General features: G+C 38.2%; 3 protein-coding genes across 3 annotated transcripts; 1 reads left to right on the plus strand and 2 right to left on the minus strand.

The window, feature by feature from the left end:
- Positions 1–1,330: 1,330 nt before the first annotated feature.
- ddx56 (DEAD (Asp-Glu-Ala-Asp) box helicase 56) lies at positions 1,331–7,943 on the minus strand. Its single transcript, XM_034123587.1, has 14 exons — positions 7,818–7,943; positions 6,694–6,855; positions 6,417–6,571; positions 6,153–6,323; positions 5,873–5,963; positions 5,485–5,726; positions 4,514–4,663; positions 4,084–4,197; positions 3,857–3,951; positions 3,694–3,767; positions 3,472–3,561; positions 3,288–3,393; positions 2,976–3,079; positions 1,331–1,773 (listed from the first exon to the last, which is right to left on the minus strand). The coding sequence occupies exons 1-14, from the start codon at positions 7,872–7,874 to the stop codon at positions 1,693–1,695; spliced, it is 1,692 nt and encodes a 563-aa protein (XP_033979478.1). The 5' UTR covers positions 7,875–7,943; the 3' UTR covers positions 1,331–1,692.
- Positions 7,944–8,567: 624 nt separating this feature from the next.
- LOC117476463 (dual specificity protein phosphatase 26-like) lies at positions 8,568–15,817 on the plus strand. The gene is made up of 4 exons (XM_034123027.1): positions 8,568–8,840; positions 9,105–9,288; positions 11,659–11,870; positions 12,381–15,817. Exons 2-4 carry the CDS (start codon positions 9,110–9,112, stop codon positions 12,590–12,592), a joined length of 603 nt encoding a protein of 200 aa, XP_033978918.1. The 5' UTR covers positions 8,568–8,840; positions 9,105–9,109; the 3' UTR covers positions 12,593–15,817.
- A 512-nt stretch (positions 15,818–16,329) lies between these two features.
- Positions 16,330–19,024, minus strand: LOC117476464 (peptidyl-prolyl cis-trans isomerase-like). The gene is made up of 5 exons (XM_034123028.1): positions 18,903–19,024; positions 18,745–18,775; positions 16,927–17,015; positions 16,643–16,815; positions 16,330–16,554 (listed from the first exon to the last, which is right to left on the minus strand). The coding sequence occupies exons 1-5, from the start codon at positions 18,963–18,965 to the stop codon at positions 16,422–16,424; spliced, it is 489 nt and encodes a 162-aa protein (XP_033978919.1). The 5' UTR covers positions 18,966–19,024; the 3' UTR covers positions 16,330–16,421.
- Between the last annotated feature and the right edge of the window lie 7,101 nt (positions 19,025–26,125).

A 26,125-nucleotide genomic window follows, 5' to 3' on the forward strand; every position in this document is an offset into this window, starting at 1 on the left:
ATGTCTTTTATAGATAAATATGTGTCCCCGGCGTGTCAGGGAACTCACGCAGCATCAGAAAATAAAACCCTCTCTCTTTTCCTCCGTACCCAAATCTCTAAAAACGGGGCTACAACGGAGCTGATCCAGATTTGCGTCTGATATGACGTAATATCGGAAATGTAGGCTGGCTTTACACCCACAGCCCAATCAGAAACGTTGCTATCAGAAACAATGCCCGACTGTTTTGGACGTAATATGGTCGGTGCATGTTTACATTAGCATCGCTAACACTCAGAGCTAACCTGAACTGCACAGAGCATGTGTGTGAAGAAGCAGGAAATAAAAAGGAACTCACCTTGTGGTATAACCGGCAAGAGAGAAAGCCTTTGAGCTCCATACTGTTTCAGAAATAATCCATGATAAGGCGTTTCATCACGGCAGTATTTAGTTTAGACAGTAGCTGCCGGGTCCCGCATGAGCTCAGCCCTCTCCTTTTTTTTTTTTTTTTTTTAAAGCAAAATCAGCACTTTTGAAACGGGAAGTGAAATAGAGGGATATAATGCATGGATAGAATGGGGGATCGGTTTGGTATTTTGAGCTAAACACTTCAGACATGTTTTTTATTTATCTGAGACCTATTGCCTAAAAATAGCATGATAGGTCCACTTTAAGGCTTCATGTTGTGCGGCAGTGTTTGGGGGCTTTCATTTACAATAGTAACGAGAAGGACAATTAGGTTAAATTTGGCTGATGGGTAAAGTATTGTCGGTAATGCACATAAAATGTGTAAAACATGTAAAAGCAGGAGAATAGGAAAGGCATTGAAACTGGACGAAAGGAGACATATTTTAACTGTTGTAAGTCCAACAAAGAACAGGAAGTCTAAATCCAAGCAGATCTGAGAGATTCATGATTCATCGAAACCCCCCCCGGGATCAGAACATTTCCAGGATTGTTGCCCAGTGAAGTCCAGGAAATCAAGCCTGTTCCTGGAACTGCCACTGTTCACATTTCATGGGTCACAACAAATCGTTTTTCAAGCAAAGATATAAAGAAACTGGAATAAATCCCTCTTTCTGCATTTGTGAGTGTTTCTCTCACAGGTGTGTCAGATTAAACACCTTACTTTCCCTACCTCTTTCCCTACCAGATTTGAAAGGGGCTATTCTATACCTCAACAAAATGAAACTACTGGATAGATTGTTAGAAAACGTGGTTAATATTTTAATGTGTCCAATACTTTGGTTTATTTTTCCCAATCAGCCTCAGGTGTGTTTACTACAAGTTATTAATTGCAACAACATGTTTGCATATAAAATATGATCTATAAGAACTACAACATAAATGCTTAACGTTTGAGAAGAAATACTTTTATTTTAATCAACATTTCAATGTTTTTAGAACAGACGCATTAGAAATAAGATGATACAGATACTGTATTCCTCAACAGACAATATATCATGTTTAGATTTGACAAAATCCAAGTTCAAACGGATGTCTCCTGCATTTTCTTCGTTTCAAAGTTCACATAAGTCTGCGTTCATCGTCCGTTTCCTCCGTGGGCCATATAGACTCAACAGCCCATTTCATCCAAAGTCAATACAGTTTATATTTGTCTCGTCCGGGCCGACACTGGATCAGAGCGGTCCTCTGGGTTTCTGCACAGTTATAACCTCCAGGACTGATACACTCTGTGTACTGCAGCTCCGGCTAGGACTTGACTGGTGTGTCTTTCCTGTTCCTCCCGGCGCTGTATCGGAAACTCTTCAGTGGGTTCTTCCCCTGGATGTTCTATCAGAAGAGATTGAAACCATACATTTAGCAACTCTCCAACGTATTTCTATGTGAGATAATCAGCTCATTTTCATATTATGTTCAATGGCATATAAGGTGTTCAAAATCGTGGGTAAACAACTACTTAGGACCAGGGGTTAAATTGGGCCGGGGCTCAGCCCCGGCACATAGGACGATGCTCTGACGTCATCACCCTCACACATTTGTCATATGTTTACAAAAAATGATATATATGTAAAAAAGTTTCTCGTTCTTAATATAGACTATATTTAGGGTCGATATGTGTTGACTTTACTTTAAAATAGCAGGTCTCTGTGACCGGATATAGTTTTTTCGGCTTAGTGAACGTGTGTCTCTTCCTTGGAGGAGCAGCATCGCCCGGACTCCGCTGCTCCTCCGTGCAGAGTCTGCAGCGCGGTGTGTGTGTGTGTGTGTACACAGAGTCTGCGGCGGTGCCGCCAAACGACCCGAGCCGGCTTGTAACACGGAGCCCATTTCCATACTAAATGTATGTGTGTGCATAAAGCCGAGTTATGATCGGTCATAATTAAATAATTTACAGTGAGATTTACTCACATACTTTTGGCAGCCCTACAAATGAACTGAGATTACCACACAAATGTTCTTTAGCAAGTGTGCAGAGCAATGTTGATTTAAAATAGCAATTTGAAGGTTGGATATTTGCAAATAATATACAGTATAGCCCTTAAGGTCAAATAATGAGACACACCACCACCCCACCCCAATTTAACCCCTGCTTAGGACAGATGCACTAACAGAATTTAGACATTATTAAAGAGTTTAAAATAAGTGATGATTTGATTAAGCGTATACCTGTTGCCCTCAACTTGCTGTTATTCTGCTCAATTCCCTGTTTATATATGCCACCACTTATGGTTACGTTAGATGTTTGCTGCTTGTTCGTTAATCCTCTCTGAAAAATGCTTGAGATCCTGAAATCTTTTCTTGTCCAGGTACCATCTCCTCTGAACACAATGCACAGGAAGCAAAAGAAAGGTCTTCTGGCAAGCTAGCCATTTTTATCACAGAGAACTAAAACACTTAGAAGTTGTAACCGAACCCTGTACCAGGTGAGCACCGAGGGGTTTGATTTCTGGCTGGTGTTGAATCGAAAACTGTCACCAGTTACCTTTATGGGATTCAGTCCATTTTAACAGATTGTTTTTCTTGGGTCTCACCTTGAAGCTGCTCTTGATGACTCCATCTGGTTTTGATTTGACCATCTTCTTCTTCTTCCTCCTGTTTGACAGCGGATTCACGACGCCCTTCAGTGTCTCGGGAACTGGAGAACGGCAGGGGGAAATTATTAATTACAAATGATTGACATTTACCATGTACAATGTAAATGTACTTTTCACTTTAATTGAGTATTTCTATTTAAAGATGCAATACTATGTGAGCAAATAAGCAAATATATTATAAAGTGGTATTCTAAATATAGATTTCACTAAAACTGATATTTCAGGTGTTCTTTTGTGTGTGTCTCTTACTGAGGTAGTCGGGCACGTTCCTCAGGTGGGGTTTGATGACAGCAGGATGGAGGTCTTTGTCGTGTCTGAGCAGCTGCAGGTCTCTGGGGTTGTCCTCAAAATATGTCTGAGAGACAGCAGGGACATCAAATCACAACATGTACACTTCAACTCTCGCTCCTAAGAAACAGTGGCTATCACTCACCTTGAGTTTTTCTGAGTTGAGCAGCTCCTGTTTGATCTCCTTCAGTCTGGCCTCCTTCACTGCCTGCTTTGTCACTGAACGCATGGCATCCTGCATACAAACACCATAAAGGTTCATCATCCAAACGCTAGTTTTTTCGCCATGCTGGAGTTTTAATCCAAATAAATTGTTGATCCTGTTTGGCTTTGTTTGGTTAGTCACAGATATGAGGAGGATACTCACCCTGCACCTGTACCTGAAGCCCTCAATCTCTTCCATCTTAAACTCGTATGGTTTTAGAACACAATCAGACTTATCTAAAAAAACAAAATACATGTTTCATATTAAAACTGGCCACATGACTAAAGGCTTGGACTCAAAGTGTATTAAAAGAAGTCCTGGTTACCTCCTGTGAGAGCGTCCTCCACCTCTGCTAGCACACCAATCTCAGTGTGAGAGATGAAGGACAGAGCGGTGCCGGGGTTGTCTGCTCGGGCCGTTCTACAAAAAACAATAATACCAAATCAGGATTTGATAGTTATAGGACATAAATGGCTTCTTCCTTTTAATAGGAAGAAGGTGCCCTCATGAATCATTGATCCTGAAGTGTGACTGAACGGAAACACTGCTCACCTCCCAACTCGATGAATGTATGATTCTACAGTCATGGGGAAATCAAAGTTGATGACATTTGAAACATTCTGGAAGTCCACCCCTCTGGAGACTCCATACTCTTTGTCCTTCGCCCTTTAACAACAGAAATACCAATCAAGTCAACAAAAATGTACAAATGCCATGAAAAGGACAACAGAAAAGTCTTTCCGTTCATTATCTGATGAAAGAACCAAAATCAACACTTGTGGGTTTTAACACATAAAGGATGGTAGGTAACATTATGAGCTGGGACGTTTAAAGGTAATGTTTGCAGTTAAGTTGTACATGACATAAATGAATGTGCCGTATTTGATAAGCCATATTGTATCACCCTTGACTTCTCCCGATCATTGTCTATTGTACAAAAGAGTGTTCAGGGTTGATGAAAAAAATCTCTCAATTGACTCACCTTCCTCCCTTGTCTGTGTTCTTCTTCTTCTTCTTCTTCCCTTTGCCTGCCGTCGGCGGTGGAGCAGCAGCGGGGTCGGCCAAACTCTGTTCATCTGTGGCGATGATGTAGTCGTAGAAGCCCTGGTTGAACTGAGTGATGATGTGACACCTGAAGCAGGGAGGAAGGAAACATCATGATCAACACAAGGAAAGGGGATAACATGTTGTGCTTAATAATCTACTGTATGGCTTGAATGGCACTTTGATTTCTTTGAAGGGCAGTTTCGGCTGACATGTTTGTTACTGTGTTTTAAAAATTGTACTCATTATTTTTGTATCGGTGTTGAATGTAGCGTTAACTAGGGGACAAAGAAGCCCAACAAATAATTGTATTAATCTTTAATATCAAGCTTTGAATATAACTGAATGCTTGGAATAATATACTATTAACTGCAATTACTGAGATACCCGGCAACCCTTTTGTGACTCTTTAAATTACTTTTCAGATGTGTATTTGCAGGTTTTTAAAACACAGTATAACTGAAGAGTGGTAGAAGAAGTATTCAAAACCGTACTCAAGTATGCAAGTATCATCAGCAAAATGTACTTAAATTATAAAAGTACTCATTGTGCGGCAATAGTGTTTTACTTATATTATATTTCTAGAATAACATTACAACTGATTGAATATGCATGATGCATTTTAATACTCTAGATATTTAGAGTTGTGCTTACTTTATGAGAAGCATGTATCTCTAAAAAAATCATTATCGGCCCAGAAAAATAGCTTTGTATTTAGCTTTGGGACAATGTATTTTTGAAAAAGACGATGTAGGACAACTTATCTAAATGCATGAAGAAATGTTTATCTTAAATATTCTAAAATCTCCACATTTGGAGAAACATGTTTTTTTCAATAGATGAAAAGGCTATAAAAAAAATCATTAAGTTAAAACTAACTAGTAATTCTATTCTGTACTCTTCTCTCACCTGGACTGGACGGGCAGCTCAGAGTTGAGCACACAGGCAGGAATCCCAAACTGCTCCAGGAACAGTTTGAGTCTGTAGCTTCGGTCCACCGCTCCCACAAACACCAGCGTCTTCCCCTGAACCAGCCTCAGCTTCAGCAGCGTGTAGATGAGCAGGAACTTATCCTCCTCCTCACACTTGAGGCCGTACTGCTGCAGCTGGCTGCTGTCGGGGAGCTGAGAGCCCTGGAGCTTCAGGATCACCTGGGAGAACACAGATACAGGGGTAAAGACAAAACCAGGAACACTTACAGCTTCTAATATGTATTTAACTTAATAAACTGTAAGCAGATAACTCAGACACACATGTAGCCTTTTTTGTAATACTATGATTTTGAATAAGACATTACAGGGTTGTGCAGCAGCAGCTCCTTTAAGGCCTGAACATCTTCTGTGAGAGTAGCTGACATCAGGAACGACTGGTAGATATTTGGCAAATGACTGTTAAAACACAACAAAAATATGATTATGTACATTTTAAGATAACAGAAATAGTGTACAAGAACATGTGGAAATGTTGCAAATGTCACATATTTATTGTTATAATAACTGCCTGCCATGGCTTATTGCTTAATTAAACCATGTGCAGCTGCCTCAGGTAAGTTATTTAAAGTCAAACTGTGTTCTCACCACAACAAGTTCTTCAGGTCTGCCTCGAAGCCAAAAGAGAAGAGCAGGTCGGCCTCATCTACCACCAGCATCTCAAGGGACGAATGCAGGACCAGGTTCTGGGCACTGAGGTGGGCGAGCACTCGTGACGGGGTCCCCACAACCACATCGGGCTTCTCCATTAAGATAGGCCTGTTTAAACACAAAAGACATCTCATTATATCTTATTACACTTGATACAGGAGAATACATTCTAAGGTATTAAAACTCCTCAACCAGACTGACCTCTGTGCTGATAGGTCAGATTTCCCCGTGATGTCGGCCACTCGGACGTCCCGGGAGCAGTACATTGTTAACTGTCTCATCATGGCCTGAACCTGCTGACCCAGCTCTTTGGTCGGAACCAGGATCAGAGCTCTCACTTCCTGCTCTCTAACGCTCTGAACATAACAACAAAACAAAACACAGAGTGAGCTGACCAAGGGACAAAAAGGAAAGCTGAAGGATATGCATCACAGAGAGAATATCTTTGGTTTTTAATATCCTGAAGTTGTTTTCTCACCTGTTTGGAGGCCAGGATGCGCTGGATGACGGGGATAGCGTAAGCAGCGGTCTTTCCTGATCCAGTCCTGGCTCGTGCTAGAAGGTCTTTCCCCTCCAGAGCCAGAGGGATCGCCTTCTCCTGGATCAGAGTGGGCTGGGACCACCCGAGATCTGCAACCGCCTAAATCATGAAAATAAGAACAAGGATTCATTTCATGCCTTTAATACAATGATTTCAATAGATGTGTGTGTGTTATTTTGTCAGCTCTGACATGGGAATATATAAATGTAGTTAGTGTAAATAACGGGGAAAAGTTTTTTTGGAGGTTAAGACCTTTTCACACCTGGGAACTGCCATTTTCACAGTTTTATCAAATGCTGCAAATGTACCTAAACACTATGTGGAAACCCTTTTTCACCAATTAAAGGAAGTGATAAAGTATGACTAACCGGTCTGTTTCAGGTAACAAATGTTATGTATCATAATACATCTCTTTTATAGCTCTTTGATGACATAAATCTAAAATGAATTCCATTATCCCTTGTATAGGCTTCTGACTGGTTATAAGGCATAAATTAGCCCAGAAATTTGTTTTACAACTACTTGGCCAACTTAATTTTAACTGATTAACACAGGTTTAACACTTCTTTTTGGGTGATCAATAGACCTCAGGATATGAAACCTAATGTTAAAGTAAGCTCAGAGCAACATATATATCTGAACTATCAGAGACACCATATATGTACAGGTTTTTACATATTGACAGATATTGTGATTTGATTTTTTGGGGGATAATGACATTCTGGTATGGATTTACAGTATATGTCCTGAAAGTCCTGAGAAATAAATAATAGTGGGAAGTGAACGTTTCATGCAAACAACAAAAATAAGGTCATGTAAACTCTACCATGGATATAAACACAAATAACAGTTATAATGTATTTGTTTATAGGTTAAACCCTTTCCTTCATATTTGTTCTATCCCCATACACGAGACAAGTTAAAGCGACACACGGAACCTCTTGTAGTTATTTACGTCGCGTTGCCTTCACGTTTCTGCCGTTTTTCCTCTTAAAATAAAGGTTTACCGTTTTATCAACAGTCTATTTATGATTTACTGATAGTGTCAAACTGGTTTTTACCTTTAAAAGACGGTCGTCAAAGCCCATTTCATGAAAATGAAGCATTTCAGCAGCCATCTCTGCTCCTCACTACACCACACGTGCGTCGCAAGGTTCTGACGTCATGATGCCTTCACGTCCCTCCTCTAAAACTCCAAATTCCCAATTTTTCCTTCATATAATCTTGCTTCCTTTTTTTCTTGTTTTTTAGTCAAACAAACATATATTTAAGGTGGTAAGGTAACACATAAAGAAAATAATAATAATAACAAGTTAAATAGAATACATTGAAATGTAATTCAATTACATTTAATTTAAGCAATACTTAAAAACTGTCACATCCTCAAAATCACAACAAACATAGATTAAAGTCAAAATCTGGATCTTTGCAAAGTAGATTTTATCTAAAATAATTGTTGCTTTGGTGTATTTGTATAAAATATATATATAAATATAAAAATATTTTTTAAAAACATAAAAATAGTAGAGAAAATTAGACAAATGCAAAATATAGTAGGATAATGGGAGTTTTAATATGATAGGGATTATGTTGCTTAAATATGCAATGTACTTCTACACCAGGGAAGATATGAATAATTCAACCACTGCTGAAAGGACTGTTGTGGTGAGATTGTTTACTCCATTTTCTCCCTTATTTCCCTAATATGGCCAGTAGATGGCAACAAACGCAACCAATGACTCAAACTCTAACGTCACAAAGAATTGTATTAACAATTAAATATAAAAATAACCACGGTACATTCAGCCTACTGAAACACACACACCAGAAGAGCGTCCATAACACAGCATGGACGTGGCTTTGAATTAGCAGCCATGTTTTTGTAGTAGTTTGTTTTGAATGAGGACTTGTTGAGAAGATGGTGCTGAGGAGCGGGGGCTGGAAATGAATGTCTGGAGCTGGATGCTCAGCAGCAGCTTTCTCATCTTCCCATCCATCCTCCCAAAGCAAAAATAAAAGAGTCAACATGGCCGCGGAGCAGCTCGCCCTGCAGCACCTCTGAGGCTGAATAAAACCACACACAGGTAAATAAAACAAACATGGAGGGTACGTTGTGGGAAATACTGGGCATGCATTGTTTTTCCCTCATTGTAATGGATTGTTCAATCACTAAGACACATCCAGCCGAGTATTCCCCAAGATAAAGCCACAGGTTGTTACATAATCTAAAAATGATAATATTCTAACTCTAAAGGCTGTAATAATGTCCCTTTATTGGATCATATGTTATACAAGCTCTTTATTGTTTATTCTTTAATATTTCACGGTTATTCCTCTATTGTTTTCAGATTAAATGGCGTTTATGTCCCGGTTCTCCCGGTCCAGGAGCAGCTCCAGGTCCCCGAACCGAAAAGATACCGAGCGCGTGTCCCCGCTGCTGACCGTGTCCGAGCTGGAGAGGCTGCTGTGCACGGGCAAAACTGCCTGCAACCACACAGACGAAGTGTGGCCGAGACTTTACATTGGAGATCAGTGAGTGTACATCACCCTCACTTCATGATAACACTAAACAGTGATGAAATAACTCTATGTCTAAGTACAACTAGTACAATCAAATACATACTTTAGGAAAAGTGTTTACTATTTTGAATACAAGTACAATTAAAAGTATTTATTATACATAATGTGCCCTTGCAAATAATACATTACATTATTAAAGCATCACTTTAATCAGAGAGGGCAAAAGTACACACATCCTTTACTCAAGTAGAAGTACAGATAGGCCTACTCGTGTTTAAAAATACTCTGGTAAAAGTTGAAGAACTGACTAAACTTCTTATCTTTACTCAAGTAAAGTAAAGAAGTATTGCCTTCAAATGTGCTTAAGTATAAAGTACCCATAACTACCAACAGTTTTATAGAGTAACTGGTAAGTAGACCTCACTTTATATTAATAGTACATTAAAGATATTCTATTTCAAATTGAAATAATGTCATTGTTAGCTAATTACTGTTTCAACACTGAACAACCACCATTTAGAACACAAGCAAAGAAAAACAAAGTGGGGACAGGAAAAAAAAACGCCTGGGCTAAATTATATATTCAAGGGTGATTCTACCTCTTCCTTGGAAACAACACAACATTATTATGGTAATGCTTTTTTTTTTTTAAACTGAATTGATGTGAGTTATATGGTCAACTTTATTTAAAATCAAATAATTAACGACTACAAGTACTGTATTTGTGTTAAATAATCAAATAATTAACGACTACAAGTACTGTATTTTTGTTAAGTATTAGTTAAATTATTAATCTGAAACTGTAGATGAACTCTTAACAAAAGCTGTTGTATGTAATGTAATATGTTTCTAATATACAGTGGTCCTCAATGTAGAATATTTCCAATTTTCAAATGTCGTACAGTAGAAGTATTAAGTGGCATAAAATGGAAATACTCAAGTTCAAGTAGTTCAAAACAGTAACGGCCCGTCCACACAGCAGCGTTAAAAAATCTTGAAACGCTTCTGCCCATTCACTTTGAATGGGGTGACGTCATTTGCCTCACTTTTCGCCGAACTGCATTGTGGGCAGGCGAGCGGAGATTTTCAGGATTTTCAGGATTTTCAGGATTCAAAGTTGAGCAATGTTCAACTTTTGAAGCTGAGGTGGAAGCGTCAGCCAATCAAATCCCGTGTATGCAAATCTGACAGTTCAAGTGCTAGCCAATCAAACCGCGTGTATGCTGGGAGAGACATACCGCAGGTCATTTCCTCATATTCCAAAAAATGGAGGAGAAATTAGCGGTAGGGAATCACCCGGTGCTTTATGACCAGTCCCTATTTACCTACCGGGATATAAACCGGAGGAGCCAGGCATGGAGGGAGGTGGCAGAGACAGTGGTAGGTTTTCGCCTGTTTGGGGAGTTTATATCCAGTTTACTTCAAACTTTTTTGCTTCGTATGTCGGGGGCGGGAGATTCATGTGATTGGTTGTTGGTGCCTTGCTCGCAAAAAATCCCCAAGCTTCAGATACGCCCACCTCCAAGATTTTTTTAACGCTGCTGTGTGGACGGTCCGTTAGGTAGTGTCACACATGCTTAAGAAACTAATGCATGACATGAAAATGTAATGCATGCATTAATGCAGGCGCACAAAGAAACTACTCCTGCAGCAGATGTTGGTGAAAACAAACTCTGCATATGCATCCTTCTGCAAAGGGAAGCTCAAACAACCCCATAAGTGTTTCACAGAACAGACTCAAACCCAGAAAACATGACACACAGTCAGCCATGTAAGAGAAGAAGTTCTTGTCATGCAGGCAAGTTCAGGCAAGGAGAAGAAAAAAGGCCGGAAAGCTAAAGGGCGTTTGCCAGCCAGACAATCTGGCAGAGAGCTAGTGGAAATAAACCGGTACATAAACTTGTTGGCTGAGAGCCAGGGGGAGGAAATGGCGGGAAAGGGGTTACTGCAGGGCAGGAGGGAGTGGCAGGATCTTATGAGAGAGAGTCAGTAACAGAAAAAAGAAACAACAGGAAGGTAACGATCAGGCTGAAGTTGGTACACACAGTGAAGCAAAACACATTTTAGAGTTTAATTTATCCTCAATTTATGAAGGTTCACTCACAATATCTTCCGTACATCATTGTTGGAAAGTTTGTTTATTTAAGTGCTGTGCTTCAATGTTATGCCACTTAATACTTCCACTTCATTACATCTCAGGGGGAATATTGTATGTTTTTAGTATTTTTTTATCAAACTGGCCGTCAAACTCTAACATCTGCACAAACCCAACTGCCTTTGTTTATGTCACATTTACAAGTTAGAGGATTTCACTTCATTACTTAAATGAAACTGATTGGGAGAGAAGTGAACAAAAAGCTGCAAAAAATGTCTTCTCTGCAGAGATATCGCATCAGACCGACGAGAGCTGGCCAAACTCGAAATTACACACATCCTCAACTGTGCCCAGAGCAAGTGGCGAGGCGGTGCCGAGTATTACGCTGGGATGAACATCACTTATCACGGCATCGAGGCTCACGATTCCCCAACCTTCGACATGAGCGTCAACTTCTATCCTGCTGCTGAGTTCATCCACAAAGCCCTCATCAATGGAGGTATTCTGAGAGTGTGTGTTTGTGTGTGAAGTGCATCCTTTGTAAACCTCAACAACATGGAAATATGTGGATTTGTCTGTAGCCAAGATTTCAGAAATGCTAGATCCAGAATCTAAAATTACAATTAAAAACTATATTTTGGTGTTCAAATTACTTAACATTTTACATTTGAAAAACACAAAATGCTCCAAATTGTTTTACAGTTACAGTATATTTTTTGGGCAATGAAAATCACAAGTCCTAGGCTTCTCCAGCAATGCACATTTTACACAGCACTAAATTAAAGCAAATATGTATGGATGGATCTTTGGTCTATAAAACTTAATTCAGACTAGCAATCATTTTTATTTATTTTACTCTTGTCTTCAGCAGACACCACACTGACATATCATCACTTTTTTTTAAGTTGATGCAATGACTAAGTCTCAACGAATTACCTAACAAAATGTATATAAACACATAAGAAACATATGGAACAGATTTAGGGTTTCATGTTGTTTGTGTGTTCAGGTAAGGTGCTGGTCCACTGCACAGTGGGAGTGAGCCGCTCGGCCACTCTGGTGCTGGCGTACCTGATGATCAGACAGAACCTGACGCTGGTGGAGGCCATCAAAACCGTGAAGGACCACCGAGGCGTCATCCCCAACCGAGGGTTCCTCCGCCAGCTCAACGGCCTGGACGGCATCCTGAGAGAGAGCCGTAAGACGTCTCCACAGAGCTGAAAACACACACTCAACTGATATCTGATATTGGTTTCTTCTGATTCATTTGAATTTGTTATTTATTTATTTAAGTGTTTTATATTGTTGTTCATTTGTGTTTGAGCCGCTGAAAAACATCAACACTGACATTTAATGTCTAAGGGAACTCTCAGCGCATTAATGAAGATCTTATTACGTCTACTTAGTCGAGTCAGTTTTATTGATTACAATACAACTTGGCTATAAAGGGTCAAAAGCAGGACAGTTTAGGAACAACTATTCTCTTTTTATACCAGGGTAAAGTCCACTTTAATCAAACTTCAGACAATTCCACTCGAAACTGATGTTCTACTGCCGCTGAACCTTCAAAAATGAAATCATAGCTAAACAGAATACAGGCTTATACACTGCAGGAATCCATAGCAAATCTAATCTCTGGTGCAATTTTTCTTATGTCAAGAAATGTCTTAAAATGTGTTAACAATTATTACTGGAAGAAGATGAAATAATCTCATCTCACTGGTAGATTTTTACAAAAAACAGTCACTTGTACTCATTTTATTACCAAAGTCCAAGCAGTCCAACCAACCACATGTACATTTCAACGATCCCATGTCATTGTAGTAAATATAGACATAATAAAATACATAATTTCATTCACTGGAGACATTGAATAGTGTAGTTAGAAACAGTTTTAGAATAATATATGAGCAATGTTGATGTTTTAATAAGAGAAATTGTAGGTGGTTGTGTCATTTTATAATAATGCAGCAATTTATGTAAATGTTTTGGTAACTGGAAAGGAAGACAACCAATTTAATCATAATGAAGTATTTGCTAAATTATATACCATAGAAAAAAACAACAAGGACAAAATAAATAAACATTAATAGTACTTGTTTTGGTTTTAAAACGAGGCATCATTAATGTGAACTAGATCAATGGGAATCAGAGTATTGCCACTGGCTCTTAGAGCTCCTATTAGAATCATAAAGGTGATATTGTTCTCTCACGCAAGAGAGCTAGTGTGCAGTGCAGTGTTCACACTTAACGTTTATGGTTGTGATTCAGTGTCCCAAACATTTAGTCCCTGGAAATACCACACCTGGTTTTTCAACATATGGGCTTTCCTGTCTTTTGTAATCAAAATGGAGGGTTAAACCTGTGATATCAGCCCTCAGTAAGAAGACTCTTGCTCATTATTCCCCATAGATTAAGTATTTGCAGGTCTTCCCTCTACTTTTTTTACATTCAGCAAGTGTCATTAAGTGCTCTGAACAGCTCACACACTAGCGCAGGTCTATACCAGCAGTTATGTAGCCTGTCGATTATTGTACTACAGTGTTGTCACAATCTGTACACAACTGTTAGCTGTGAGTTTGTGAATAGCGCATACAGTATACTTCAGTATACTATGATTTTCGTTCGAGTTCAATGTATTGTTTCAATCAAATAGTCACAGTCCTTAATATTTGTATTAGATATCTGAAATTCATCCAGTAGAGATGGATGGACATCTACGGGATGGACATTACAGTCTGCAGTCTGGTTTATCACTCCTTAATCACTATAATGGTGAATATTTAATATGCCTGCATTTAGAGGCACTGAGACTTGACGTGCAGTGGGAGAAAATACCACAAATGTGCCATTGCAAAAGCTACCAACTGCCTGGCTGTCAGGAGAGTTCACAGTGTTCAGTGCTGTACGCGAGTCTTACAAAGTCCGCTCTTTTGTCTTGTTATTTAGTGAGGCCTGTGTTCTCATGCTAACGAAAAACAATCGAGGATCCAATGCTGAAATTTAAACCAGCTTTTCAAATACCCTCCAGTGTTTTATTAATGATTACCTCGGGTATCACATGTTTTTTGTGACTTGTGGTCTTCATTTGTGCTGTTTTAAAACCACCATGATGAAATGGGGTAAAGAGTTGTACTTTGCTCAACTCACAGGGAAAAAAACAATGTAAACTAAAAGCTAATTAGTGGATTTGTACAGTCTGTGGGGGTATTAGGGCATAGTTTGAATGTTTTTGAAATAAGCTCATCGGATTTTCCTGCCGATAGTAAAATGAGAAGTTAACTCTGTGCGATAAGTATGGAGCTGGGGCAGGAGGTGATTAGCTTAGCTTAGCATAAAAGCTGGAGGCAGAGGTAAACAGCTAGCCTGGCTGTCTAACATGTTTTTAGATTAATGTTAACGGATTAAACACACAAGACGTTTCATGTAATGGGCCCCTCTGTCTTTCAAAGTCTGTGTTTACAATTAGCAACAAAAGCAGTAATTTTTGATATAACGGGTATTTGATTTCCCACAAAAGTTAAAAATGTAAACAGGTTTGACAGTGTTGTTGGTAAACTAATACTAGCAGATTTTATCAGATGTAGTTGTTAATGCCAACTCTGTAATTTCGCTGATTTTGGTAGCTTTTAAAAAAAAAAATAGCTAGCAGTTTTTATTTCTGTCTCTGGTGCTAAGCTAAGATAATCACCTTCCTATTGACTGCACTATATCCTTAAAGAGTGTTTCGTGTTGTGGCCTTGGAAAGCACTATCGCGATTTCATGGGACAGTTTGCTTGCATTGTGTGTTAGATTAATACCCATTTGCATCGTAGCTGGATTCTTTGGGACCAATATGACCCAAGGGGCCACATCAGACCCCTTTATCCATATTGCATGAAACATATTTTTCATGGGAGCAAATTTGGTATATTTGGATTGATTTGTGAAGGCATGAAGTAACTACCAAAGTCCAGAATATACGTTACATTTGGTGTCAGGAAAAGCAGACTTACTTGTGTAAGACTTTCTGTTAAATACAACGATGTCCTGGTGCAGCTTAAACCGTCTTTTTCCAGAATATTTCCACTCAGTTAATACACAAAATAAACACTTTAGAATAGGTGAACTATCCAAGAATATTCCTCTGGATAGGGCCTTTAACCATTGCGATCTTTACCTTTGCTGTATCGGATCTGTGTTTTGTATTTGTGGTTTTACTGTGTCGTGATTGTAATATTTGTTTTCTTACTGAAACCTTTCTATAGGGAAACTTTAATTATTTTGAATTTATTTTTGTATTACTCCCTTTGAGGTTCATTGAAGACGAAACTGGCAAAGGAGATGTCGATGCCTTAAACTGTACTTCACGTTGGATTTTAATGTTTTTATTGTGAATAACACTGAGCCTACTTTGTTTTGATAAATTCTGTACTGAATCAGAAATAAAAAAAACTTCTCTCAAAGCAGTTGTACTGTATTTTGTATTTGAAAGAGGTATATTTATATTTCTACACCATTACATCAAAGATGCATTTTTAAAACACTGCATTTGTCTGCTTTTGAAGGACTTACATTTATAATATACTTATTCCAGCACTGTTTAATGATATGAGAATCATTTTTCACTGGTTTGAGTTCAAGAGATTCCCCTAAAACTAAGACTTGTTGTCTTAGTTGTGTCTGTGTTAGCTTAGAATGAGCTCTTCACATCTACATACTAGTGTTCCACGTTTTGTTTGTACAGTAGCCCAGAACAGAAAAAACAAACACATAAGGCCTTTTGCGCTCATTGACCCAATTTTAAAATTGTATTTTTAATTCTTATAATGACTTTAGAAGCAATGTCACGACAATGATAAAAGACTAAACCTTATTGTTAGAACACTTGCAATGGAAGATCCCACCCAAATAAAACACTCAAATTCCCCAAAAATTATTAGAACAAAGCATCTTTATGAATGAGATGACAAACACATTCAGCTTTAGGTTGCTTTATTGACACTTTCAGCATCATTTTGAAGTGGATGTTAAAGGGTACATGTGAACTTAAGGAGCTTTGTCAAACGATTATAATTCACCACAGTCTGAAATGACAACCTTCGACGTAGTAGGACCTTTTGCTGAGCCTGCCGCGTTCATTTTCTTGACGACATCGATGCCCTCCACCACCTTTCCAAACACCACGTGCTTCCCGTCCAGCCTGAAAAGGAAAGAGGCAACTCTGAAATAGGATGAAACAAATTGAATAAACCTGAATGCAACAGCACATGGCTCAAAGTGGAGCTTACCAGCTAGTGTCCCCTGTGCAGATGAAGAACTGGGACCCGTTGGTGTTCGGCCCAGCGTTCGCCATGGACAGTGTGCCCATGCCCTGATGCTTCAACTTGAAGTTCTCATCAGCAAACTTCTCCCCGTAGATGGATTTGCCTCCAGTTCCATTGTGTTTGGTAAAGTCCCCACCCTGAGAAAACATTAAAAAGTCTCAGTTGACTCAGTATTTTTGGCAACAGGCATACAAAAATCTATTTGAGGTTCAATCTGAACTTGAACTAAATTATTTCCTTTACTCTACCTGGCACATGAAGTCGTTGATGATTCGGTGAAAACTGGAGTCCTTGTAGCCAAACCCTTTCTCTCCGGTGCACAAAGCACGGAAGTTTTCTGTGAAATAAAAACACTGTTATTTGAATTCCCCCCAAAAATGTGTCACAAATAATCAGCAATATTTATTCTTTTTTGCATCAATCATTTGCAACTACCTCTGCTACAAGTTAGGAGAGGGGCAACCATATAGCCTAGTTTATACATAAAACTGAATCATGGTTGGACAATAGAGTTTTTCCTTTTTTGTTATCCACAAAAGACCAAAAGCCAGCTAAAACGCAATTGGACAACAAACTGAAACAGAAATCTGCCTGGATACAGATTCTGCGTTAATGTGCTTTACATCTGTACTTGTCAGTAGAGTAATAATAGAAACTGTATTTAAGTATCACCTTCTTAAAACTGTTAAAAATTGTGAACCAAGAAACTCAAAAGCAAAACAGGAGAGCATTCAAAAACAAAATCATTAACAAGTAGGAAATAGCACATAAGACGGCAGGAGTAAAAACAATGCATGAACATGCACAGAAATAAAAAATCTGATTGGAAACAGATTGAAAACTGAAGGGGAAAAAAGCCTAAATTGAGTCTTGAGAGTACAATGTACAAGAAACTGGTGAGTTTTTGTTCTTAATGTTCATCAAGTAAGCTTTTCCAAAGGGTTGGAGCTATAACAGAAAAAATACTTGTCATCCTGGGTCATCAAGAATCAATGACAAGGAAATAGCTAACAGGGCCTTAACCAGGAAGAAGCTTAGCGCCAAATCATGCAGGGCCTTGTAAGTCAAGATAACAAATTAAAATGCTAATCAGACAGACATGTTTTAGGCCTCTCAGCCTTCCTACAAAACAGCAACATCGTTTAGTTTCTCTTTGTGGTCGGGACACGGAGGATATTGCAACAGATCACACCACGATGTATTTGAGCCACTATATAGTAGGATACTCTATGCACAAAGCAAAATGTAGGCCATTTTTTTCTGCATCTACTGGGTATATTTAAATAAGGTCTTATCACAAAATCAGTTAAGACAGTTTCTAAGGATTCTTGTGGTAGATTCAAGGTTGTGGTACAGAATAAGCAACACACTGTTGTCATCTGCTTGGTGGAAATTACCAAGAGAACAGTTACTTCCTCCTTCTACTCTTACTTCCTCCTAATCCTCCCTGTGGTAGCACTCATTTGACTCACATGTGGCACTGCAACTGGTTATTCAGGCTCTCAAACCCTCACCTACAGCCCGCCCCATATTATGAATCACTTCTCAGGTGAGGATTGAAAGCCAAATCATAAATCCCTTTGATCATGGGTGTTTCTCATGTCGAGGAAAGCTGCTCCAGAGCCACCATTTCAAGGATACTACGTCATCGAGTGCCGCCGAAGGACTGTTCCAAAATTCTACCGAGGCTGGCGTACTTCGTTGCGGGAAATGTCGAGGCTGCACATGTGTAGACTCCACGGTCTTAAAATCCCCACAATGCTTTGCGCACGGACGAATTTCCAAATCTTTGGCGGAAATCGCGCTCCATTTTAGGCGGGGCCTCGCATATGACGCACACCTGCACACCTGTTAGCCTGTTCCACAATTCTTCGTTTTCCGAGGCTATGAAGGATTCTTGCATCGCTTCTGAAGGACCTGACTCGGAGGGACTTGTTCTACCAAGGAAGCGTCCTCGACATTGAGAAACACCCCGTGTGTGGAAAAAGCCAGAGCAGTAGCTCAGTTATTGCTACATGCAGTACATTTTCAACGCTTTCAAATTCTTCCTTATTGGCAAAGCTTACCTGCAGTCTTTGGGACTACATCATTCCGGAGCTGCAAAACACAGACATTGGAATTTGTAAATCATTCAGAGTTTTGTCAAATGCATCCTAGCTGCTCATTTTAAACCTTAATGAAATCACCATAGTTGAAATAAAGGGATATAACTTAATAGTCTTACCTCCATTACAATCCTGCCAGCAGGAGCTCCATCAAAAGTGATATCAAAGAAAACCTTTCCCATGTTTGCGAACGGCCTTGTGATATGGTTATGATGAAAAAAACATTTCCTGTTCAAGCCTGTATTTATATGAGTCCAGGAACATGTGATGCAAAAGTTGTTACCAGCCAATCACAGCCATGTTCTTTGTGAAGGCTCAAGAATAGGCCAATGGGAATGAAGATGGGTGGGGTTCAGTTAGTAACATTACAACAGGCGGAGCAATGATCAGTTTTTGAAAATCAGCTCTGTGATTCATGCACTCCAGTACAAGCGTGTTATGATCCAAGTCCCCTCAAAAGAAGAAGGTGACATTAAATATATGTTCAGAGGGGGAAGGGGGCTCATCCAAAAGGAAAGTATCTGTCCAGATGTGAAAAAAATGGTTCTAAGGTTAAGTTAACCAAATTATTGACACGGTCAATACATAAATGCATTTTATGGAGTCAAGGCACATTAAAGGCAAGTAGAATTAAAACCATAGCACTCAAGAGTCACAGCTGACACTAATGTATTTCAGCTGCAGTTATATAAACACAGACACCAAAGGCACAAGAAGACTCAAGATCATGTCATAAATCACCTGTGCCACCCCTTGAAAAATCCTGTAGGCCTACTGAAATACACGACACAGTATTTTCTCGGGTTAGGTTTGTTCTGACCTCTAGTGGTAAAATATCTCAACTGCAACATAGAAGGAAGAAACCCTAATGGTTACAGCACTTAGAATTTTGATTGACATGCATCATTTTCAGGAGGTTTTATTGACTCAAATCCTGGATCACGTCAACAACCAGTATTTCCAGTAAGCTAATTACTGCATTAATAATTAATGTAAGACAAACAGAGGTGTAAAGTAAGTAGATTTACTCAAGTATTGTACTTAATTACAATTGTATGCTACCTTGTACTTTTACTCCACCACAATTCAGAGCTAAATCATGTACTTTTTTCCACTGGGTACCTTTAGTTACTTTGCAGATTTGTATTAATGTGAAATATAAACACCTAAATCCGACTTTAGTTACACCCAGAGTAAATTCACAAGCTACCTATAGTATATAAAGTCATTAAAACTAGCTGCTTTGATAACACTTGAATGCATCAATAATTAGAATCCAAACATAATATATATTAAAATGTTCCAATTTGCATAACAAGTACTTACAGTTTTGGTACTTTAAGTATATTTTGATGCCAATACTTGCATTTTTAACTTATTATAAATGCATTATTTTTTACTTGTAACAGGTTTTTTTTTACACTGTAGTAGTTCTTTTAAGTACAATAGCTGGGTACGTCTTCCACCACTGGACAAATATGACATCACTGAGCTGAGTTAATGGGCAAATATTTCGACACAAATAGACAACACCGCATTTATGTATTGCATTACAAACTAGAAAATGCATTTCCTGCTGAACATGTGTGTGAATGCTGTAAGCTGTGTTAATTTGTTGCTGAATTGATGCAGAAAAAGGTGAATATGTTAATAGTTGAATGGTCTCTGTAGCTGCTTTTAGCTACAGAGACCAAGTAAGTGTGTTGCTGAACTTAGCGGAAAAATGAAGAAAAGTGAAATGATTTGAATCAAAATTGTTACAGCTCAAATGCATTGCACTGACTTTGATGAACACTTGAAAGTGAAATGTTCAACTGGAAGAGTAGGAAAAATAGTGATGAAGCTTAATATTTCAAAGAAAAGTTAAAAAAGGTATAAACAACACAATGTATAGCCTCAATGTCCTGAAATAGCTGAATCATTTAACAGTTGAATGGTTTCTGTAGCTGAAAGTAGGCTGAAGTAGTTAGATATCAGATGTACATTGTAGTATACTGTGAGTACAAGTAGTAGTAGTAGTAGTAGTAGTAGTAGTAGTAGTAGTAGTAGTAGTAGTAGTAGTAGTAGTAGTAGTAGTAGTAGTAGTTATAGTAGCAGTAGTTATAGTAGTAGTAGTAGTAGTAGTATTATTAGTAGTAGCTGTAGTAGTGGTAGTAGCAGTTGTAGTTGAAGTAGTAGTAATAGTAGCAGTAGTAGTATCTGTACTAGTAGTAGCAGTAGCAGTAGTAGTAGTAGCAGTAATATAAGTAGTTGTAGTAGTAGTTGTATGAGTAGTAGAGGTGTTGTTAGTAGTACTAGTAGTTGTATAAGTAGTTGTAATTGTATTAGAAGTTGTAGTAGTAGTAATGTAGTAGTTGTATTAGTAGTAGTAGTATTTGTAGTAGTAGTGGTAGTAGTATAAGTAGTCGTAGTAGCAGTATAAGTAGTAGTTGTAGAAGTAGTAGTAAAAGTAGTAGTAGTAGTTGTAAAAGGAGCCGTAACAGTCATAGTCATAGTTGAAGAAGTCGTAGTGTGTATGTGTGCGGGGGGGAATCATTTTGAAATAATTTGAATAGAGTGTATATTTTGGGATTGAGCGGTTTTTAAATATGTTTTCAGAAGATTTGAAAGACCCTCTACACTGATGATGTCACACACTCTAGCCCTGAAGAGTCCGTCCCATAGACACCCATTATAAAATCTAAAAGGGCCTAAAAATGTACCATAACTTACACTGTGATAAGTCAAAAACTGTAAAAGATATCAAAAAACGGAATACAAGTTTAATAGCTGAATGTCTTGTGTGACCATTTTAAAGTTGGAATGAAGTCTGTAGCTGAAAGTATGTGGAAGGAGTAGCATTTTGCACACGGTGTAGGTAAAAGAGGATTTTAAGGTTCCTCCCTTTGAGTTACATGTTAAAAAAAGAATTAAAAAAGCTGAATATTTTAAAAGTAAACAAAGTTTCAAAATATGCTGAAGTTATTTGACGGCAAAAAATGGAGTGAAATAATAATAATAAGAAGAAGAAGGCAAGTTTATTTATATAGCACCTTTCAACACAGGGTAATTCAAAGTGCTTTATACTTTATTTACAGAAATAAAAGACATTAAGAATATGGCATTTAAGAACAGTCATTAAAAAGCAAAGATAATAAAAGAAACATTAAAAGAAAAAATACATGAATAAAGGGTTAGGGTTAGGGTTAGAGTTTGAGAAACCGGCTCGAGATCGCTAGAATTTGAAAATACACAACCGGAGAAAATCTGCCACTTCCTTATAGAGCCCCTCCTCCAACACACACGAACGCGCACATGATCAATGAGGGCACGAGATAAGTTTGTGCACAGATGGAAGGCTGACAGGCAGGTAGGCCATCCAGTTATTTTAGCCGGGCCGGCTAAAATGATTGGTTGTACTTTTTACAGTACTACGGCATCCACAGATGAAATATTTGTATGGATTTTTTGTCAAAGCACTTAAGATATTCATTGCTATCGGGATGTTAAGAGCATTCCATGGAATATAACAAAAAGTGTATCTCGAGCCGGTTTCTCAAACTTACCTACCCTACCTTTAAGATAGCTCAATTAAAAGCAGCGGCAAAAAGAAAAGTCTTCAGCCTGGATATAAAAGTAGTAAGAGTTGCAGCGGACCTTCAGGTTTCTGGGAGTTTGTTCCAGATATTTGGAACATAATAACTGAACGCTGCTTCTCCATGTTTAGTTCTGACTCTGGGGACAGAAAGCTGACCAGTCCCTGACGACCTGAGAGTTCTGGATGGTTCATAATTTAGCAGTAGGTCAGAAATGTATTTTGGGCCTAAACCATTCAATGCTTTATAAACCAGCAGCAGTATTTTGAAATCAATTCTTTGACATACAGGAAGCCAGTGTAAAGACTTCAGAACAGGAGTGATGTGATCCACTTTCTGAGTGTTAGTGAGGACTCGAGCAGCAGCGTTCTGAATTAGCTGCAGCTTTCTAATAGATTCTTTTAGTGAGACCTGTAAAGACACCATTACAGTAGTCGAGTCTACTAAAGATAAAAGCATGGACAAGTTTTTCCAAATCCTGCTGTGACATTAGTCTTTTAATCCTAGATATGTTCTTTAGGTGATAGTAGGCTGATTTAGTAATTGTTTTAATGTGACTGTTGAAGCTCAGGTCAGAGTCCATGACTACACCTAGATTTCTGGCTGTATCTGTTGTTTTGAACATTGCAGACTGAAGCTCAGCGCTAACTTTTATACGTTCTGCCTTGGATCCAAAAACCATTACCTCAGTTTTATCTTTGTTTAATTGGAGAAAGTTTTGACACATCCAGTCATTGATTTGTTCAATGCACTTACTCAGTGTCTGAATTCTGAGCATAGTCTCCTGGTGAAATGGTTATGTACATTTGTGTGTCATCCGCATAGCTATGGTAACTTATTTTGTTGTTTTTCATTATCTGAGCCAGTGGTAGCATGTAGATGTTAAAGAGAAGAGGCCCCAAGATGGAGCCTTGAGGTACCCCACATGTCATATTTGTCAACTCAGATGTGTATTTACCTATAGAAACAAAGTTGTTTCTGTCCTTTAAGTAGGATTCAAACCAATTTAGAACTGTTGCAGAAAGTCCCATCCAGTTTTCCAGTCGGTCTAGTAATATGTTGTGGTCAACAGTGTCAAACGCAGCACTGAGATCTAATAATACTAACACTGAAGTTCTGCCACTGTCTGTGTTTAAGTGGATGTCATTGAAGACCTTTACAAGAGCAGTCTTAGTGCTGTGGTTTGGACGAAAGCCTGACTGGAACACATCGAAACAGTTATTTAAATTCAAGAAATTACTCAACTGTTGAAAAACAACTTTTTCAATGATTTTACCTAGAAATGGCAGGTTTGATATGGGCCTGTAATTGTTCATTACTGAAGCATCTAGAAGAAGAAGTTGAAGACGTTGCACAGCATTCGCACTAATTACTATTAATATTATTTTTTACTTGTAATTTCTGATGCATTCAAATGTTATGCACATATCTATATATATATATATAGACATATAATTAGTGGAAAGAAGAAACAGATCTTCATATATAAAATAAGTCCTGCACTGATATGGCAAATAGTTAGCAACCTTGAAAACATGAAATAGTCATAAATTAAAAATATATATACTAAAGAGACTAAAGTCAATTTCTTCATATAATGATCTGTGGTTTGCATATGCTGTTTAATAAGTTTTCTTTCAAGACTTTTAACTATAAAGCAGTCTCGATTGTTAAAGTCATAGGATAACACACACATATGTTCTACTTGCATACTTATGCTCCGAGATTTTGTCTTTCAGTCGGCAGTTTGTGCAGCCTATAAAAAACCCAGGCACAAGATAACTGTACACAACAAATGTAGAGTTACTGCTTTAAAGTCACTGATGTTTGTTTATTTTTAATTCATGTTTGCTTCTGTCTTGTTCGCAGGCCATCAGCTCTTTGAATAAGTATCCATTGCCGCTTCAAAACGCCAAAGAGGCTAAAATCCTGCAGAGCTTCGGAGACGGCATCTGTAATACTGGATTAAGAAACTGCAGCGATACCTCAGAGAGAACGGTGAGAAACAGAGGAATGGATGGGTTCACGATTATATTAATTCACTTATAGATATAGGACAAGATGATTAAAGAAAATCATTGATGCCTGAGAAAGGGATGACATTTTAAGAAGGGGAAACTAGTGAAACTGGGGACAATTTTACAATGAATGGAATACAAATTAAAATTATAACCATGCATATAAAAACGACATGAAATAACAACTTGAGCATCAAGAAAAGCTTGATGGAGAAAAATACAAGAACATGTAAAAAAAACTATAAGAGAATAGATGGGTACAGTAGATTTATTTGACATAAAAATGTTATTATAGCTCATTTGCACTACTAGGAGTAATACAGAAAGGAAAGGCTAGGAAACAAATACTTACTTAAAGCTTCAATATAATGTATCACAAAAGCGTTTTTGTGTCTGTAAAAAACCCAATATTATGTCTAAAACTCTTTAAATTATAGCATGAGATTTTTTCTTGGATCGTAAAAACAAAGTAGTCTTAAAATGTCTTGAAGTTTATAATTTTACTTTCAAAGTTGTCTTTGTTTGCTCCCTTTACTTTTACTGTAGGCCCAGACGCTCCTATCCACACTCCTGAAGGGGCGCCCCCTCCTGGTCGACAGGACAACAACAGCCTGGATCCATCCAGAAAGGTAGATGGAGTGTGTGTAGAAGTGTGTGTGTGTGTTCATCTCACTGTGTAAAGACACCATTTCATGGGGGGAAAATTCCAATAATAACATCTCAAAGCAGATACATGTTTGGAGATGTGTTCCTATGAAGTAAATGTGTTCCTGGTCAAAATTATTCGACCAAATACATGATTATCAGTCAATCATGTGCCAAAAAAAGACCAAAAATGAAGCCACCCACTTGTTTAATAGAAGCTAAATGGCTTTTTCCTTTTTCTTTTCGCTAACACAAAATGCAACCTTTAGGAAAACACACATTTTTAAATCCCTTGAGACATTATACCTTTTCAACCCATTTGTCATTGCTAACCTCTAATTTGTGACTTCTCAAGTTACATACTTTTTAATTTCCTTGTAGAAGAATGCAGCAGGGGATCAAGGGAAAAACAAAGGAGGAGGAGGAGGAGGAGGAAGAAGAGGGAGTAAGAATGAGGCAATTAGCACTAGCAGATATAGTTGCAAAAAGATGACATTTCAAAGGATTCAAAGGCTTTATTTCTCAAAAACCCAATAAAATAATACAATAGACAAAATGGGGAAGGTAAGTTGAAGGAATAAGAAAAATATGTTAATATAATATAGAATAAGATACAAAAACTTCATTGACATTTGACCGAATTGTGTCACAAAGGTGAGTTTTTCGTGAGTTTTGTTTAAGAAAATGTTTTTTTCAAACACAAGGTTGAAAAGTAAAGGTATACATACATTTTTTTACAAACTCATTTATATTCCCGAATACAAGACTACTGTAAGAGATTGTTGATATTTATTTCAAATCTTTCTTCCTCTCTTAAAGGTGGGGTAGGTAAGTTTGAGAAACCGGCTCGAGATACACTTTTTGTTATATTCCATGGAATGCTCTTAACATCCCGATAGCAATGAATATCTTAAGTGCTTTGACAAAAAATCCATAAAAAAATGTCATCTGTGGAAGCCGTAGTACTGTAAAAAGCACGACCAATCATTTTAGCCGGCCCGGCTAAAATAACTGGATGGCCTACCTACCTGTCAGCCTTCCATCTGTGCACAAACTTATCTCGTGCCCTCATTGGTCATGTGCGCGTTCGTGTGTGTTGGAGGA

This window comes from Trematomus bernacchii, unplaced genomic scaffold (assembly GCF_902827165.1).
Source record: "Trematomus bernacchii unplaced genomic scaffold, fTreBer1.1, whole genome shotgun sequence".
In the NCBI taxonomy this organism is placed as follows: Eukaryota; Metazoa; Chordata; class Actinopteri; order Perciformes; family Nototheniidae; genus Trematomus; species Trematomus bernacchii.